This window comes from Rattus norvegicus, chromosome 1 (assembly GCF_021556685.1).
Source record: "Rattus norvegicus strain SHRSP/BbbUtx chromosome 1, alternate assembly SHRSP_T2T, whole genome shotgun sequence".
Taxonomy (NCBI): domain Eukaryota; kingdom Metazoa; phylum Chordata; class Mammalia; order Rodentia; family Muridae; genus Rattus; species Rattus norvegicus.
Window position 1 is genome coordinate 257,140,979 of NC_141534.1, and position 18,339 is coordinate 257,159,317.

Below are 18,339 nucleotides of genomic sequence, written 5' to 3' on the forward strand. Positions count from 1 at the left end.
GTAGAGCAAGGTGGCCTTGAACTTACAAAGCTCTGCCTGCTTCTATCTCCATAATGCTGAGATTAAAGGCAGCCATCCAGAAAATGTCTTCATTACCTACCTAGTCCCTGCAGGGCTAAGTGTAAGAACCTTGACTGTGCTATATAAAACAAAATCTAGACGTTTGTATAGGATCCCTTGGATTTTAAATATTTCTGCATGTCTTTAAAAAAATCACCTGGGGCTTGATAAAGTAATATAGGACTACAATTCTAACCCTCATGATCCTGAGTTTTAAGTCCTAGCACCCACACCAAAGCTCATAACCATCTGTAATTTCAATTCCAGGTGATTTAGGGCTCTTCTGGCCTCTACATATGTGTGGTGCAGACATACATACAGGCAAAATACCCATACACCCACACACACAAATAAACCTAAACACACACACACACACACACACACACACACACACACACACACACACAATTCCCAACATCACAGTTAGTGAGTTGAATTCAGGTAAGAGCATTGCAAAAGACTGAGATCGAATTATTATCCCAGAAAGTTCTCAACAGCTCCAGAGGAGTCAAGTTCTTCATGAAGGACAGCCTGAACAGGGGATAGATATAAGATCTCTTTCTGCCTGTCATTTTCCCTTCTCACCCATACCTTTCCTCCAGTCACTAGATTGCTTAAGACCCAGGACAGGTTACGTCAGCCTCCCCTCTGTCTAGAAGCTGTTACAGTATAGGAAGGAAAAGACACACTAACAGAAAACAAGACAGAATCAGTGTCTCCCAGTATATCCAGTGAATGTACTGTCAGCAAGTCAGCATTAACTCCAGGAAAGACAATCTGTGACTCAAATCAGTTCTGAGCTCATATGCCATGTGCACTGTACCAGCATTCTCTATGTCCCCATCCTCGGGCCATCGTTACTGTTTTAAGGTAGTCTGTGACTCATCACTCGGTTTCAAAACCCTCTGATGGCTCGCTAAGCATGTGTGAGGAATGCCTGACTGCAGGCTGTAGTCTCTAAAACCAATTAGTTCCCAATTTCTTTACATAGGTATATATTACAAAGGGAAAAAGGCCCATAGAAAACGTGTGTGTGTGTGTGTGTGTGTGTGTGTGTGTGTGTGTGTGTGTGTGCGCACGCGGTGGGCTATCTAGTAAGTGTTAGATGTCAAAAATCACATGTACGTTTTGAAACATTCCATGGTAGAATAAGATGAAGTTCGGGTCCTTGGCTTCAGACTTTGCTGTTTTACTTCTCAATTCCTAGGAAGTTTGGATTGCTTGGCATTGTATTAAACTTTGCATCTTCCAGGTAGCCAGCCCCTGAACCCAAACTGGTGCGTTTCCAACGCATTGCTCAGTACCACTGAGTGCAACATCTGTTTGTAAAGGTGGTTTCTCTCTTCCTTCCCTTCTTTCTTTCTTTCTTCCTTTCTTTCTTTCCTTCCTTTCTTCCTTTCTTTCCTTTTCTTTTTCTTTTTCTTTTGACTGAGTCTTGAGCCATGGTGAGCTCACCTTCCCTTCTTGAGACCCTCCTGTGGTCTGTTTTTCCTCTGTCAGGCTTTCAAGTTAATTATTTCCTGTTTCTCGGAGTCTGTTCCTTATCCCACCTCTCGGACCACCCTCTACACACTGCTACCCCCATCCACTCCCCAGCACATGGGCCTTTGTCTCTTGGCCTGCCCTAGGAGTACCCCCTGAGAGCCTTGGAGTTAATGTTGAAGAAGAGTAATCTCGACACAAAAGCATGCCACTCCTGTAAAAGCCAGAAGTTGCTTCGCATGTTTCCAGCTTTTTAGCAAGTCTTTGCTATGTACAGAGAGTCTCTTTATTCTCTTAACGTCTGAGTCCTGAGGTACTATGTGAGGTCACTTGCCCACAAAGTTTAGCAAGTCTTCATGACTGTTTGAGGTCTCTGGTATCCCTTATACAGTAAGCCTCTCAGGACTCCCACCCTGAGCCTGCCTGTCCTAGGGAAGTTGTTCCATTGTTTATGCAACAGTGTTTCCCTCAGTATCTCTCCCATTCCCTCTCATCAATACCAGAGCCTGATGGCTTTCTGTGGGCTGAGTTGTACCTCAAAATACATAAGCTACTGGGTGGGCAGGGCTAGAGATTTGGTTTAGAGCACTGGCTGTTCTTCCAGAGTTCAAGTCCCAGAACCTACATGGTGGCTGACAACTGTCTGTAACTCCAGGTCTATGGGACCCAGTGCTGCCTTCTAGCCTCTGTAAGCACCAACCTTATAAGTGATGCACAGACAAACTTGTGGACACAATACCCACATGTATAGTCCATAATTTTTAAAAAGCCACTCCAGGATCCCGGGACTTTGCTTCCTTTACCCATGCTCAGAAATCTCACCAAAGTAGCCTTTTACAGTGTGGCCTTCCTTTCTCCAAAGTCTTCTTCCAATACTGCCTGGGGATTTGTTTTAGCTCTCTCATGTCTTGCTGGTGCTGTTTATCATCATGTCTCTATCAGTACCTCAGGTTTTCTCTCCTGTCTTGTCACCCCAGGAGAGCACACATAAGCTCTTCTGGCAGCTTTTATAGTCTACGGTTTCCAGCCACCTATTTCCAGTCCACTAGGAAGTAAAGGAGGAAAAAACAAAAGAGCTCTCACAGAGCTGGGAAGAGCTTGCTTGCTTCACGTATATGAGACCCAGAACTCCAGTCTCGGTTCCTCGAAGAGGTACTGAATACAGGTTAGAATATAAGAGCTTGTGTATAGTGTATTGTATACATTTAAACTGAAAACACGAGTCTAAACACAGAGCAGAGGTTCAGTTCTCTCTGAGGGAAAGGAGAGTCTCAGGCAGCAGCCATTCTCTGTTCACTGTATCTCAGCCTGCAACCCAAATTTGATTGTTTTTCCTGTTCAGCCTAAGCAAAGAGAAGCCTTGATGGTTATTGAGGATTTAGGTAACTACTTCCCAGTTAAGAAGAGATTTTTTTTTAAATTGTGCTTTCATTATGACTCCATCTCTGTTTATCGATCAAGGGATTTCTTGCCTCACTTAACTCCATAATCTGCTGATCAGATTAAGAAAATGTGAAAACTCTTGTTTGGCAGCAGGAGCAGAGACCTAACAGTGATACCTGGGAGGGAGAGACTCAGATACTGTAATCCAAGAAAAGTGACTAATTGATGATGCAGAACAGTTTTATGCTTTATTTATTTATTTATTTAATGAAGCGAATCAGATTACAAGTTCTGTGGATGTACTCTGTTATAAGACTGGGAGTTCCTAGTGTAGAAATATCCAACACAAAGTACTAAGTCAACAAAGGGATAGGAATTAACGCACATTAAAAGGCATAAACATATGTCTGTCATCATTCAGTGTATTTTTTGGCACTTACTGTATTCCTTTTAAATGCAAGGAATAATACATAAAAGCAGTCCAGCAAATTCTCAGTTATGAGATGCCCTTGATTTTGGTGTTTCTCTTCTTACATTGTTACTACCCAGTACGTAGCTAGCTGCGTTCTAGAGAGATCTGCGTTTACTCCTTACCTCCTGCCTGCCAGCCTATTGGTCACTTTATTCTCATTAATTCTTCCTCTTGAGGGAAACCAGGGAGGAGAAAAGAGGTGAACTTCAGGTCAGTCTAGCGTGCTTAGCAACAGAAGCAATTCGATCTCAGTACAATAAATTTGGAAGACCTGTTCAATTTTTTTTGAGTGTCATTTAGGAATTTGCTTTATCCAACTGAAGGAACATTCCTCTCAGTTAAAGCCTGGACGTTTTTGAGATTGATAAGATTTTTTTTTTTTTTTTTTTTTTTTTGTCTCTGGGAGATTTTTATTTAGTTCCTTTGAGGCAGGATCTTGCTACACAGTCAAGACTGGACTCAATATCTATTTCTCAATATCTATTTCTCTCTTTAAAAATTATGTGTCTTTTATTACATTCATTTCATGTGTTTATATGCTGAGAGAAGTCATAGGATAACTCACTGAATGGAATCAGTTCTCTCCTTCAGCCATGTGGTCCCAAGTCATAAAAGCAAGTTCCTTTACACCTTGAACTATCAGCACAGCCACAGCCGCCATCTCTTGACCCTTCTACCTCAGCCTCCCAAGTGCTAGGAATACAGGCCTTCCCTAAAGCAACTGGCCAGTTACTGCAGGAAACCTGAAGACCAAAGGAAAGAGAACCATTTATACCAATTACATGAGAGAATCTAAACATTGCCGGGTTTTATTACTTAAAATTACCCAGAGAAGTGAGTAATTATACCCATTCTATACACATGGAAAGTGAGTTTTAAATTATTCTGACCAGTTTCTCAGTCTGCAAAGAAAATTTAGTCTAGGGCTGGAGAGCTAGCTCAGAGGTTAAGAGCATTAGTTACTCTTCCAGAGGTCCTGAGTTCAATTCCCAGCAACCCCATGGTGGCTCACAACCATCTGATGCTCTCTTGTCAACCAGGCATACATGCAAATTGAGCATCATATACATAAATAAATAAAATTTAAAAAAGAAACCCAACCTAACAGCCTTTAAAGCCCAAGTCCTTTACAAATATGGAGGGGGGGGCGGAGAGGCTATTTGTAGGGACTTCATGAGAGACCCTTTACAGATATAACGCTTTTACAAAATAAAAAAAAAAAAAATGTCTAATTCAAAGACTGAGTGCCCCCTCCCTTTAAAAAAAAAAAGATGTAACAACGATATCACAGTATAAAAGATCCCTCACAGAACGGTCACATTGTAAAAGTAGGAACATAGATGAAATGGTGACAGGATCATGGCCTTTTGGCCTAAGATGCTAAAGTGACTACATTTTAGCGCAGCTGTACTTCTGTAGCACAATCGTGACAAGTGTTGGCCATCCTCACGCAGACAGCTGCAGGCTCGGATTTTCTTCTGCAAACCTCACTCCTAGCCCTCGATCAGGCAGGCGGGTGTCGCCAGCTGTCGTTGCACCCGCCACAGCCTCTTCTTTCCCACTCCCACGCACCCGCCAAGGCCGACGCGGCCCCGACCAGGAGGCGCGCGCCCCAGGCGCACGTGACGGGCCTGGGGAGGGCAGTTTTCATTCTCCCCTCCCCCTTCCAAAAAACCCGCCCCCTCCTAGCAGGCCGAGGCTTTCTATTGCGCTACCACCAGAGTGACCTCTACGTCAGCCAATTGAGACACGGCACCTCAAGTAAGGCCCGCCCCCTGATGGTCCTCAGGTTCCTTCCCGCTCACACCGGAGTCACTTCCGAAGAGAGAACCGCCATGAAGAGAGTAGGGGGTGCCGCCCACCTCTGCACCGACAGCCTCCCCGAGTCCCAGCAGCAAGACGGCAACCACGCAACCAGCTTCTCCAGCCACAGCTCATGCCGCCGTCGCCAGCGGCGCCGACATGACAAGGCGCTGCATGCCCGCTAGGCCAGGTTTCCCCTCATCCCCAGCCCCGGGGTCGTCGCCCCCGCGCTGCCATCTGAGACCCGGTAGTACCACCCCTGCTGCAGCGGGAAAAAGAACAGAGAGTCCTGGGGACAGGTACCGTGCAGAGGGCTTGAGAAGGGGCCGGGTCGCGGGGGCACGGGTATAAGGGAGGACTGCGGACGGCTGGTCTTCAGTTCCCGCCATCCTCAGCGAGCTCAGGCCTTGATGTTCTGGGGCCTGCAAGCCCTTGCCCCGCCTCCGCGCGGTGGCTTCTGGGAGTTGAAGTCTCCTTTTCTGTAGTTGGGGTGTTGCTTTTGGTCTAAGTGACCACCAGCCTAGATGGCTGCGGGAGAGGCAGCTTTAGGTAGAAGGTTGTATTTCTCCTTTTCGAAGCGCTTACCCTGGGGCCCTCCCTACTTGAAGCCTCTAGATCGTTCTGATCCTAGTGGTTTCTACAGAGTTTAATTATGTAAGATGTGATAAGGAAAACCCACGAATTACTTAATAGTACAGTGTACACTACCATTGATTCTAAAAAACATTTTTGGAATGCGCCTGTTTTCTCTTTGAGTGACTTTCTCCCTCACCAACAGACCTTTTTTTCCCTTTTTCCTTTTCCTTTCCTTTTTTTTTTTTTTAATATATAGTAAAGATTTTTTGGGAGCTATGTAATGATGGAGAATTTAATCAAATGACATCCTCTGACAATAAAACATTCAGATTATCTACGAACTTGGTACTGTCTTTTTATTTTTAATTTTAAGAAGTGGTAACAGACATTTAAAAGCAAATTTATGTTTTAGTACTGTAGCACAGACTCACAATCCTCTATCTTAATTCTGAAAGCCAGAGAGCTGTGGAAAGCAAATGTTTTCATTAATTTTCTGCCACAGCATACTTGGCAGCCCAGGCCAGGCTGACCAGAAATAATTAATATAAGGTTGTGGGTGGTCTTTATTCTACTGAGTGTTGATAAGCTTTGCTGGAGAAATATTACTATTTTGACTACAGGTTGCAGCACCAGATCCTGCTGGGGGCTGTACATAATACACTCAAGTTATTTCCTCTCCGAAATCCAATAAATTGAAATTCCTAACACATTTGTCCCCAGAACTTCCAGATAAAGGTTTGTGAAGCTGTCATAATTTTTTTTGAACCAGTTATACATAAGTAATGGACATTTCTGTGTGCTTGAACTTAGAAAACAGTTATTTTACCTCTTCAGAATTCATTTATATTTCATGGTTTACCCAAAGCCATTTTTTTCCTTTCAGATGCATTGAAGAGTGGCATTAGGTTTAGTACTTTGGGGAAGGAATATGGTGTTAATATTTAGTAAAAAGATATGAGTGGATCTTGGTTTTTATTTGCTGCTTCTGGGTTCTTTTGCCCCTCTCCACTACCAGTAATAGGGCATCATTTGTCCCCCCTTTGCAGGTTAGCATGTCTTCATTCGCTCAGTGGTGGAGTTACTTTACCTAATGTAATTTGCTTTCTGTAAACAAATGCATGTATTCTCCCATAAGCTGTCACTCATATTTCTTATAATCATTCACATTCTCTCAGCATACCCGTGGCGTCTAGGTAAACAGTAAAGATGTGCATTGCTCTTCTAATGTGACCAGTAAAACGTACAGATAGAAAAGGAGGTCAGCCTTGGGTTTGGGTTGCTTGGGTTTTCCCACAGAGTACTGGCCTCAGCGGGAGAGACAACAGTAGCCTTGTGCTTGTTTGTTCTCTTTCAAAAAAAATGGATACATTTCAGGAAAAAAATTTATTTACTCTTTTTTTTCTTCATGTAACATCTCAGCGTGCATGAACAGATCAGAGTATAGGTTCTGGTAATAATTGTATGCCCGCATTTGGGCATACAACCTGTACACATTATTAAAGCTGTTTGGTTTGGGTTTTTGCTTGTTAACTGTCTGATTCCCTTTTTATTTTACTTAGGCAGTGTGCTGCTTTTGTAAAAATATAAGTATTTTACTTATTTTTATTTTATGTAAATGAATGTTTTTGGCTGCATGTGTATGTGCACCATGTGTGTGTCTGATGAGAGGAGACCAGAAGATGGCATTACATATCCCTGGAAACTCGAGTTAGTCATTCGTGAATAGCCATGTAGGTGCTGGGGAACCCTGGCTTCTTTGCAAGAGCCACAAGTGTTGTTAACCTTACTGAGCCATCTCCTCAGCCCCTTGAACTCTTTGCTTGTTTTTGTCCATTTTGTTTGTTTTGATTTGTTTTTCAAGACAGGGTCTCGTTGTGTAGCCCTTACTAGGCCTAGAATTCACTCTGTAGACCAGACTAGTCCTGAATTCACATAGACACACCTGCCTTGTCTCCTGAGTGCTGGAATTAAAAGGTGTGTGCCCCTGCACCTAGCTAATCTGAAGGAATCTTAGATTGAAAAAAAAAATTGAAACACAATTGTGGCTCCTTCTATTTTTGCTGTTAGTTTATAAAGAGATTAGTGTAAGATTCGTGAATGAACCTTTCTGCTTTTGCCTTGCACATTCCTTTTCAGATTTAATTGTTCATTATCCCATCTGCTGTTCTACTCCTGTTGCAAGTCTCTGTTAAGGTCTCTGATCTCTTACTTACCAGGTTTCTGTTTGAATGGTGTATCTCTCTAGTCATTGTTTATAACAAATACAATCAGATGTTTCTCCCCGGCATCTTCCGCCTTAGCTTGTTGTAGCCATACACAGGAGTCAGCACCCTGGATTCACACTTCATTTCGGCATTTTAGTACTCTAGATTTCATAAGTCTCAATTATGTTTATAAACTTAGTAAAAAATGGTTATATGTTTTAATTTCCTTGTGGTTTAGCAAACTAATGTTTTTAGAACCTGATTAGTTAAATTAGACGTTGGAATTCAGCCCACATTAAGTAAATCTAATTCACTACTTAATCTAAAACATTGAGGTTTTAATACTTGGTTTTGTGATGTCATATTAGTTGTGCTTTTATTTTCAGGAATCAATCAATCATAGATTTCTTCAAGCCAGCTTCAAAACAAGGTATGCATGTTAATGTATTTTTGATGGGTTGTTTTAGAGGTGAAGAGCCTCCAAACTTGATTGTGCTGTTCAGAATTGAGAAATGTCTTATAATGAAAATGTGCTAACAGTAAACCATCTCTTCTACGTTCTTTTTTTTTTTTTAAGATTTATTCATTTATTATATATAAGTACACTGTAGCTGTCTTCAGATACACCAGAAGAGGGCATCGGATCTCTTTACAGATGATTGTGAGCCACCATGTGGTTGCTGGGAATTGAACTCAGGACCTCTGGAAGAGCAGTCAGGTGCTCTTAACCACTGAGCCATCTCTCCAGCCCTCTTCTACATTCTTAACATTAAAAATATTCCAGCTTATAGTCATTATGTCTATTCTCTGGTAAAGTAGCTCACAAATAAAGCCACAGGGAGCTTAGATGACATAGCAGAAGGGATTCATGAAACTTCATAAAAGATAAACCTATTTCTTAATTTCTCTCTTCCCCCCAAAATATTTTATCACCACTTACTAATTGGCTTGAATTTTTAGTAGCTTCAATACAGTTAAAAGTTAATAGTTAGTATAAATAATAATGGACACATCAGTTTGTTTTTAATAATGTATGATTTATATGTGTTTTAATTGTGGCTGTTTTAGACAAACATATGTTGGATTCCCAAAAATCAGACATCAAATACAGAGGAAATGGATTATCCATCACTGGGACAGAGCAATTTGAAAGGAAATTATCTTCACCAAAAAAACCTAAACCCAAAAGGATGTCATCAGAAGAAAGTCCTATTTTAGAAGCTTTCATGAAAGGCGGGAAAGAGCACCACAAAGACCGTGGCGTCCATGAGTCACGTCGGCCATGTATGTCTCTAAGCACCAAATATTTACCCAAAGGAGCGGGCATCTATGCTCCTTCCTCTTACCGATTGCCCAAAGAGATCAAGGCACGGAAGAAAAAACACCGGTCTCCTGAGAGAAGGAAGTCACTGTTCATTCATGAAAGTAACAGGGAGAAGAATGACAGAGATCGAGGCAAGAACAGTGAAGACTCCAGAAAGCAAGTCCCAGCCACAGAAGGTGACATCTTCAAGAACAGCTCCAGAAGTGTTAGTAGCAGAAGCAGCCTATCTAGACACCATCCAGGAGAAAGCCCACTGGGGGCTAGGTTCCAGTTGTCATTAGCTTCTTACTGCCGAGAACGAGAACAGAAGAAGTTGAGAAAGGAACAAATGGAGCAGAGAATCAACTCAGAAAATTCTTTCTCAGAAGCAAGCAACCTTTCCTTAAAGTCCTCTGGTGTAGGGAAAAAATGTAAGCCAAGGCATGAGCACAGCAAACACAATGAGGCTGTACCTGGGAAGAGTAATCTCTCCAATCTGGTATGTATAGTGATTACTGAGGTGGCTTTGTTACTACTGTACTGTGCTTAGACCTAAGTCTAAAGATACTTAGTAACCCATAACATTTTTTTTTTTTTTTGATTCTTTTTTTCGGAGCTGGGGACCGAACCCAGGGCCTTGCGCTTCCTAGGTAAGCGCTCTACCATTGAGCTAAATCCCCAGCCCCAACCCATAACATTTAAGGGAATAACCAAGTGCTGGGATTAAAGCCTTGCACCACTACTGCTCAGCTGAATTCAGTCTTTACCATAATTTTTACAGACTAGGGGCAAAGATTTTTTTTCTTAACAATTTTTTTAATGATTCCTCTTCATTTTTTATATGCATTGGTGTTTTGCCTGCATGTTTGTCTGTGTGAGGGTGTCAGATACCCTGGAACTGGAATTACAGACAGTTGTGAGTGCCATGTGGTTTCTGTGAATTGAACCCAGGTCCTCTGGAAGAGCAGCCAGTGCTCTTACCCTCTGAGCTATCTCTCTGGTTCCACAAAGATCTTTTCTAATGAAACGTTAGAAAAGAATGAAACATTCTTTCAGGCAAGTGTTGTAATTTTTTTAAAGATTTGCCAAAAGGAGGTACTTAGGAATGGCAAATATAAAAGAGTAGGAAACAACTTAGAACAGTGCTTCTCAAAATGTCCTCAGAGCAGTATTAGCAGTGGCCCTTGGATTTGTCTAATATGCTCTCTGTCCCAGGAAGAAACAGAGGAGTCAGAGCACAGCCATCTTTCAGTTAAAAGGTCTCCAGATAACTGCCCTCGAAAAGTTCAAGAACCACTGTTTCAGATTATATGTAAATCTTCAATTTATTTACTTTATTTGAACCTATATGTAGAGGCCAAAAGAAGCCACCAGATCCCCTGGAGTTAGGATCACAGGTGGTTGTGAGCTGTGCCATGTGTGTGCCAGGAATTAATCTCAAGTTCTACAAGGGCACAATAACTCTTAACCCATGAACTTTTTCTCCCGCCTCATATGTAAATCTTAGGTAATTGATTAGGTATGGGTCTTAGAAACATACCTGATGACTTAGAAAATTGCACATAGTTTTTAATCCTATCATATTTTTCTCTTGAGTATACAGAATCAGATTAGCATTAACATCAGCTTCTTACTGCCGAGAGCGAGAACAGAAGTTCTCAAGTTGTTAATTTCAAATTTTATCTACCTAAAGAACAAGTAAGGTCAGATATAAAAAAGTACATACTTATAATTCTAGCACTTGAGAGGCTAAGGTAAAGGATTCTGAGTTAGAGATAACCCTGGCCTACATAGCCTAATCCTGTCTCAAAATCAAAAAGCACCAAGCTGGGAGTGCACCTAACTGGTTGAGTGCTTGCCAAGCATGTGAGAAGCCTTGGGTTGAGTCCCCAGCACTGCAAAGACGTGCTATATTGATTAAGCTACTATGAAAATTTCAAGGGCTGGAGAGATGGCTCAGCGGTTAAGAGCGCTGACTGCTCCTCCAGAGGTCCTGAGTTCAAATCCCAACAACCACGTGGTGGCTTGCAACCATCTGTAATGGGATCTGATGCCCCCTTCTGGTGTGTGTCTGAAGACAGCTACTGTGCACTCATATAAATAAAAATAAATAGTATTTTTAAAAAGAAAAAGGAAAATTTCAAATCAGGTAAATGAAAAATAAACTATAACATTCTAGGTGTGAAAAAAAGAAATCTCAGAATTATATATTACTAGACAGTATTTGTAAATCTAGAGGCCTATTTGTAATAAAATTGTACCTTCTGAAGTTGCTGATGATAATAGATGTAATATTTGGCCCATATACCAGTAGTCTTTTTCTATTGTATTAATTTTTTTTTTTTTTTGGTTCTTTTTTTCGGAGCTGGGGACCGAACCCAGGGCCTTGCGCTTCCTAAGTAAGCGCTCTACCACTGAGCTAAATCCCCAGCCCCGTATTAATTTTTTTTAAAAGATTTATGTGAGCACACTGTCACTATCTTGAGACACACCAGAAGAGAGCATCAGATCCCATTACAGATGGCTGTGAGCCACCATGTGGTTGCTGGGAATTGAACTCAGGACCTCTGGAAGAGCAGTCAGTGCTCTTAACCCCTGAGCCATCTCTCCAGCCCTACTGTATTAATTTTTGAGTTATAAATCACTGTTAGTTTATGAAACAGGGACTTCATTTTTGTGATTTTTTTTTTAAATGATAAGATGGCCTCATGAGTATGTGGTGTGGGGTATATATGTATGTGTATCTCCCTAATACTAGGTATTGCATTTGGGCCTTATGTGTCTAGGGAAGAACTCTACCCTGAGTCATAGCTCCAGCCCATACCCTTCATTTTAAGATTAAACTTTGTTTTTAAAGCTACCTCTGGATATAAGTGCTTGCTTTATTCATCTAGAAATCTGTTCAAGTGTAAGTTCATATTCTTTACTTCTCAGAATTCCTAATTTTCTTCTCCTTTTCCTCTTAGGAAAATGGACATCTCTCAAGAAAAAGATCATCTTCAGATTCGTGGGAACTTTCAGGTAGGTAGCATCAGACTTAAACAGAATTTCTAAGTGAGTTTGTATCTTTTTCATACCAGTTTTTAAAAAAAAATTTGTTCAAATATTCAGTTTCCTTCCTAGAATTAAATGTCTCTAATAGTTAAGCGTTTGATTAAAAACTACATCCCAAAAGAGTAATGTTCAGAGCTGGGTGTGGTGGCACACACCTGTAAGCTCAAGCAGTTGAGACAGGAGACTCTAGAGACTGAAGTCAGCCTGAACTACATAGAATAATACCTGACCTCAAAAAATAAACGCTTAATTTACTCTGCATAATCTGTTTTCTTGACCTCTCTGCCTTCTTCAGGAGTTCCTAATAGTGTGTTTTAACACTGCATTCTTTATACTGATATCTAGTATTTCACCTCTGAATCTTTGTCTATATCAAGAAACATAATCTTGATATTAGGCATGGTAGCACAAATCCACATCCTAACACTCAGTAGGCTGAGGGAAGAGGACTGCAGGTTTGGGGCTTGCTTGGGACAGTGGGATGCTGTCCTAGAACATATGAGCAAAAACATAATCTTGTAGTATTGGTGTACTGTTAAAGATGCTTTGCATTAAGTTAAAGCAAGATCCAAAGACTCCAAATACAAAGGTGCTTTTACATCTCAAGGACATCTCCAAGGTTTAATTGATACTTTAATCACAAATAGCTCTTAGCTCAGGAATTCTTTTTGGTTGGTTGTTTTGTTTTGTTTTGTTTGAGACAGGGTCTCTCTTTATAGCCCTGGCTGTCCTGGAACCCTGTGTACCCCAGGGTGGCCTCAAAGTCAACAAAATATATATGCCTCTGCTTGTCTCCCCAGTGCTGGGGTTAAAGGCATGCACAATCTCAATCAGCTAACTCAGTTCTTTAAGGTATCTTTTCTTAATCAAATAACAATATTAAATTGAACACCTCAAGAGAGCCTAGGAGAGCCTGGTTTATTGTTGTTCAAGAGTCTGGGAGCACCATTCATGTGTTAAATCTCTCTTGCCCACAGAAAGATTTGAAGCAACTTGAGGTTGTATAAAAAGATTTAAAGTAGGGATCCAGAACTAAAATATTAAAAATTGGGCTGGAGAGATGGCTCAGAGGTTGAGCGCTGACTGCTCTTCCAGAGGTCCTGAGTTCAATTCCCAGCAACCACATGGTGGCTCACAACCATCTGTAATGGAATCCGATGCCCTCTTCTGCTGTGTCTGAAGACAGCTACAGTGTACTCACATACATAAAATAAATAAATCTTTTAAAAAAATATTAAAAATTAACACTGCAGAATGTTATTCCTGAGGAAAGGAAAGGCTTCTAGAAATAATCTTATTCATCTAGTGTGTCAGCATTTTCTGCCATAACCTCATATGAGAAATGAACTTCACGGATTATTCCTACATTTGGGAAGATGTAGTGAACACAGCAATAGTTAATACTTAATGTAAACTTACTGGGTTCCTTGTGTCATTTATGTGATAATTTAAAATCCCTCTGTATGTGGTAATATGTGCCTGTAATTTAGGCATGAATTTCCATGCCTAAAATTTAGGCTGCATAGCAAGACCCTGTCTCAGAAACAAGATTAAGGGGCTAGAGAAATGGCTTAATTGATAAAGCGCTTGTTGCACAAGGACCATAGTTCAGATCTGTATTATCTGTGTATAAAACATGGCAGTGCTCACCTATAATCAAAGTACTGTGAAACAAATATCCAGCCGATAGACTGTCTAGGAAGTATAAAAGAACTGAAAATTTTGCCATTCCTTTACTTCCTAGAAAGTTTAGGAGTCTCAGACTTGGGCTGGGGGGAGGGAGGAGCACCACATTTAGCTAGCTTCATTTTTAAAATTGCATTTTCCAGAGTATATGTTCATAAAAGTAACCCCTAAGGTTATTTATTTTGAGGGCCTTTTGTTTTATGTTTTGAGACAAGGTTTCACTATATAGCCATGGCTACTCTAGCAATTTATATAGACTAGACTGGCCTTGAACTCATGGAGATATATCTGACTGTGTCTCCTGCCGCCATGCTGAGCACTTAGTAGGTAGAGGCAGGAAGGTCAGGAGTACAAGGTCACTCTCAGCTACATAATGAGTTCCAGACCAACCTGGAGTTCATAGGACCCTGTTTACCCCTCCTCCCCATCCCAAAACAAGCAGGCTTGAAAACAATTTCTTTGTCTTCCTGACCCTTAAGCATGGGCTAGACAAGTATTTCATATATGCCTCCAGTCTTCATGAATTTTAAATGAATGATTAAAGTATGAGTTAATGATTTTTTTTTTCAAGACAGAATGTCTTGTCTAGCAGTCCCTATATAGACCAAGCTGGCCTTGAATTTAGAGATGGGCCTGCCTCTGCCTCCCAAATGCTGGGACTAAAGTCATATGCCACCACAACAGTCTCAGTGAATTTGTTTTTAGCATAATGTAAATTTTAAAGACTGATTAAGCACATATAAGTGCTGGGCAAGTGTAGCATACGGCCTGTAACCCAAGTGCTCTAGAGGAAGAGACAGCATCCCCAGAGTACATAGGCAAACTAGGCTAGGTTAATTGGTAAGATCCATGTTCAGCTAGAGACCCTGCTTAAGTAAATGAAGTGGAGGGCAATAAAGGATGACACCCAATGGGCTGGAGAGATGGCTCAGCGGTTAAGAGCACCCGACTGTTCTTCCAGAGGTCCTGAGTTCAATTCCCAGCAACCACATGGTGGCTCACAACCATCTGTAAAGAGATCCGATGCCCTCTTCTGGTGAGTCTGAAGACAGCTACAGTGTACTTATATATAATAAATGAATAAAAAAAATATTAAAAAAAGAAAAAAAGGATGACACCCAACAGCAACTTCCAGCCTCTACTCAAACACTCATATAAACCAGAACTCAAAAAACATAGCTTTGTTTGTTTGGGGGGATTAATGGGGGCTGGAGAGATGGCTCAGCAGCAAAGAGCAGTGACTTCTCTTCCCGAGGTCCTGAATTCAATTCCCAGCAACCACATGGTGGGTCACAACCATCCGTGATGGGATCTGATATCCTCTTCTGGTGTGTCTGAAGACAGCAACTGGTGTACTCATATACATACATTTAAAAAAAAAAAAGCTCAGACTTGGGCAGTTCATGGGGTGTCAAGACAGGGTTTCTCTGTGTAGCCGTAGCTGTCCTAGAAATTGTTCTATGGACCAGGTTGGCCTTGAACTCAAGAGATCTGCCTGCCTCTGCCTCCCAAGAGCTGGTATTAAAGGATTAAAGGCATGCACCACCACTACCCAGAAAATATATAGTTATTAAAATGTTTCTGGTTGTATTCATTAATAAATACAACATCTGTAACAAAGTACCCTAGCTAGGATAGCTTAAAACAACAGAAATTATTACCTCATAGTTCTAGAAAGCTGACATCTAAAATCAGAGCATTGGTAAGGCCCCTCTGATAACTCTAGGGAAAGAACATCTTTACATCTTACAGATTTGGGCGTTTGTTAATCTTCAGCATTCTTTGACTTGTAACTGTACCGCTCAGGCACATGGTGTCATCCTGTAGTGCTGAAGGTCAGTACTTGAACATATTTGTGAAGACACAGTTAGTTAAACCCATCACAGCTGAAAACTAGAGACATGTAAGAATTAGTGATGGTCACTAGATGGAAATACTTATTGATTTGTTTTGGGTTTTTTGTTTGTTTTTTGGTTTTGGTTTTGGTTGGTTAGTTGGCTAAGGTTGTTGTTGTATTGAGACTGTATTGTCCAACCTTCCTATCCTCTTCTGGGCCAGGCTAGCCTTATATTCATGATCCTCCTGCCTCAGACTCCTGACTGCTGGATAGGTATGCACCACCATGCAAGATAGAATTTATTTTTTTTATTTATTTAGAGATAGGATCTCTCTATGTAGCTTTGACTGTCCTGGAACTCTTTATGTAGACCAGGCCAGCTTTGAATTAAATAAGATCCTCTTGCCTCTCTGCAGTGTACTAGGATTAAAGGCATGTGTTACCACCACCCAGCCCGATGAGTTTTTTTTTTTAATGTTATTTATCTGCCTCTTTATTCCTATATTTGCTTATCATCTAAAACCTCTACACCTATGGATATTAAAGTATTTCTAGAACCAGGTAGTCCAGTGTGTGGTGTCTAATGTTTTAGGGAGTGATACCTTTCATAAGATAGTAATCTAATAGACTAGCAATAAAACTGAGCATAAGTCATTAGCTTTAAATTTCTTGGACATCATTGTCAGTTGGTGTAAATTCTTTTGTTTTCATTACATAAATAGTGGATAATCTCAACCTAACCTTAGAATTTAAACATTTCTTCAGAGTGTTCTGTGAATAACCTTGATGTAGACAGAAGAGTATACTCACTGATGTGACAAAAATTAATTTTAGGCTCTAAACAGAATAAATTCTCCGACAAAAGAAAAAGGAACTCTGTGGACTCAGACCTGAAAAGCACAAAAGAACCTGTCATACCTAAAGCAAAAGAGTCCTTCCTAGAGAAGCGCCCAGACACATCCCATCCGAGAGAAAAGTTTATAAGACACATCGCACTGAAGACTCCTGGTGGTGTTCTGCGCTTGGAAGATATAGCTAAGGAACCTGATGACGAAACAGATCGCTCTTCTGCAGACTTGGCACCTTCAAATTCTGGCCACCATTCTTCCAAGAATAGTGACCAAGTCCACGCAGCAAGTACCAAAGACACCAAAACACAGAAGCCCCACTTGCCTTTACCTCAGGAAAAATCCACAGCTAAAAGAGCTAGCAACCTTCAGAAAAGTAAACCGGCTGGTTCTGTGACATCAAAAGAGACAAAGCTACCTTTACTTTCCCATGTTCCAAGTGCTGTTTCCTCTCGAGTACCGCTAAATGCTAAAAATTGCACTCTTCCAGTTCTTAAAAAAGATAAAGAGCGTTCCTCCTCGAAAGAACGTTCTGGGCATTCTGCAGAATCCTCCAAACACAAGGAACACAAAGCAAAGACTATCAAGGCTGTTTCTAATGAATCTTCAGGGAAAAGTTCTGGGGGATCCTTGCATTCAGAGTACGCCCCTCCAACAGCATCTCCTCCGGCTGCCTTGGAAGTTGTGCCGTGTGTCCCAAGCCCAGCAGCTCCTTCAGATAAAGAGAGTTCAGGAAATTCCAATGCAGGTAGCAGTGCACTGAAAAGGAAATTCAGGGGTGATTTTGATAGTGATGAAGAAAGTTTAGGTTACAACTTAGAGAGTGATGAGGAAGAGGAAACACTAAAATCACTGGAAGAAATAATGGCTCTGAACTTCAGTCAGACTCCTACAGCTTCAGGAAAGCCTCCTGCGTTTTCCAAGGGGCTTAGACCCCAGTCGTCAGACTACATGGTAAGTGGTTCTGTGATAACGTGTCTTCACTTGATGGGGGAAAGATGGATTAATTAAAGAAGATAGATTGTTAACTTACTTTAAAATTCAGTGCTTACTACAACTCATATTAGACTGACATGAGTGTGAATTCTTGTTTGGTAATGAGTTCCCCGTATCTTCAATTTTATATTTGTTAATCAGTGGTCTCCAAACTTTTTTGATCACATGTACTTTTTTATTAAAAGGAAACTTTTAAGCATGTACCCCAGTATATATATGTGACTTATATATTCTATACATGTACCACTATAATACTGTGAACTTTTGAAATAAAGTATATACAGAAAACAGAAATAGAAGGAAAAAGAAAACTTAAGTATTTCCTGTGGCAGTTACATAGAAGTTACTATAGATTAAGTTCTACTGGAGTTTCTATAGAAGTTCCATATAAATAGAAGTTCTATTATTTTCTTCCTGCACCCCAATGGATCACCTTGCACACCCCCTGCTTTGGAGACCACTGCTGTAAATGAAGGTAGAGTGTAGAAATGTTGTTAATTGTGGTGTGCAATTTTATTTATAAAGTGCTTCATTCTATCTTGGGAGTAAACTGTATTAATTTTAAGATTTCTGTAAAGTTTGGTGGGGAAGGTGTAATATTCCATAGTAAAACCTAAAAATTAGTAGTAGTTTGA

The 18,339-nt window shown here is 40.8% G+C and overlaps 1 protein-coding gene across 1 annotated transcript in view; it reads left to right on the forward strand.

The window, feature by feature from the left end:
- Positions 1 to 5,216: 5,216 nt before the first annotated feature.
- The window catches only part of Slf2 (SMC5/6 complex localization factor 2), a 62,462-nt gene continuing 49,339 nt past the window's right edge, over positions 5,217 to 18,339 (forward strand). Inside the window, 5 exon segments of the mRNA NM_001134612.2 lie at positions 5,217 to 5,499; positions 8,367 to 8,410; positions 9,049 to 9,782; positions 12,250 to 12,304; positions 16,695 to 17,662. Coding sequence (NP_001128084.1) covers positions 5,360 to 5,499; positions 8,367 to 8,410; positions 9,049 to 9,782; positions 12,250 to 12,304; positions 16,695 to 17,662 — 1,941 coding nt within the window. The 5' untranslated portion in view covers positions 5,217 to 5,359.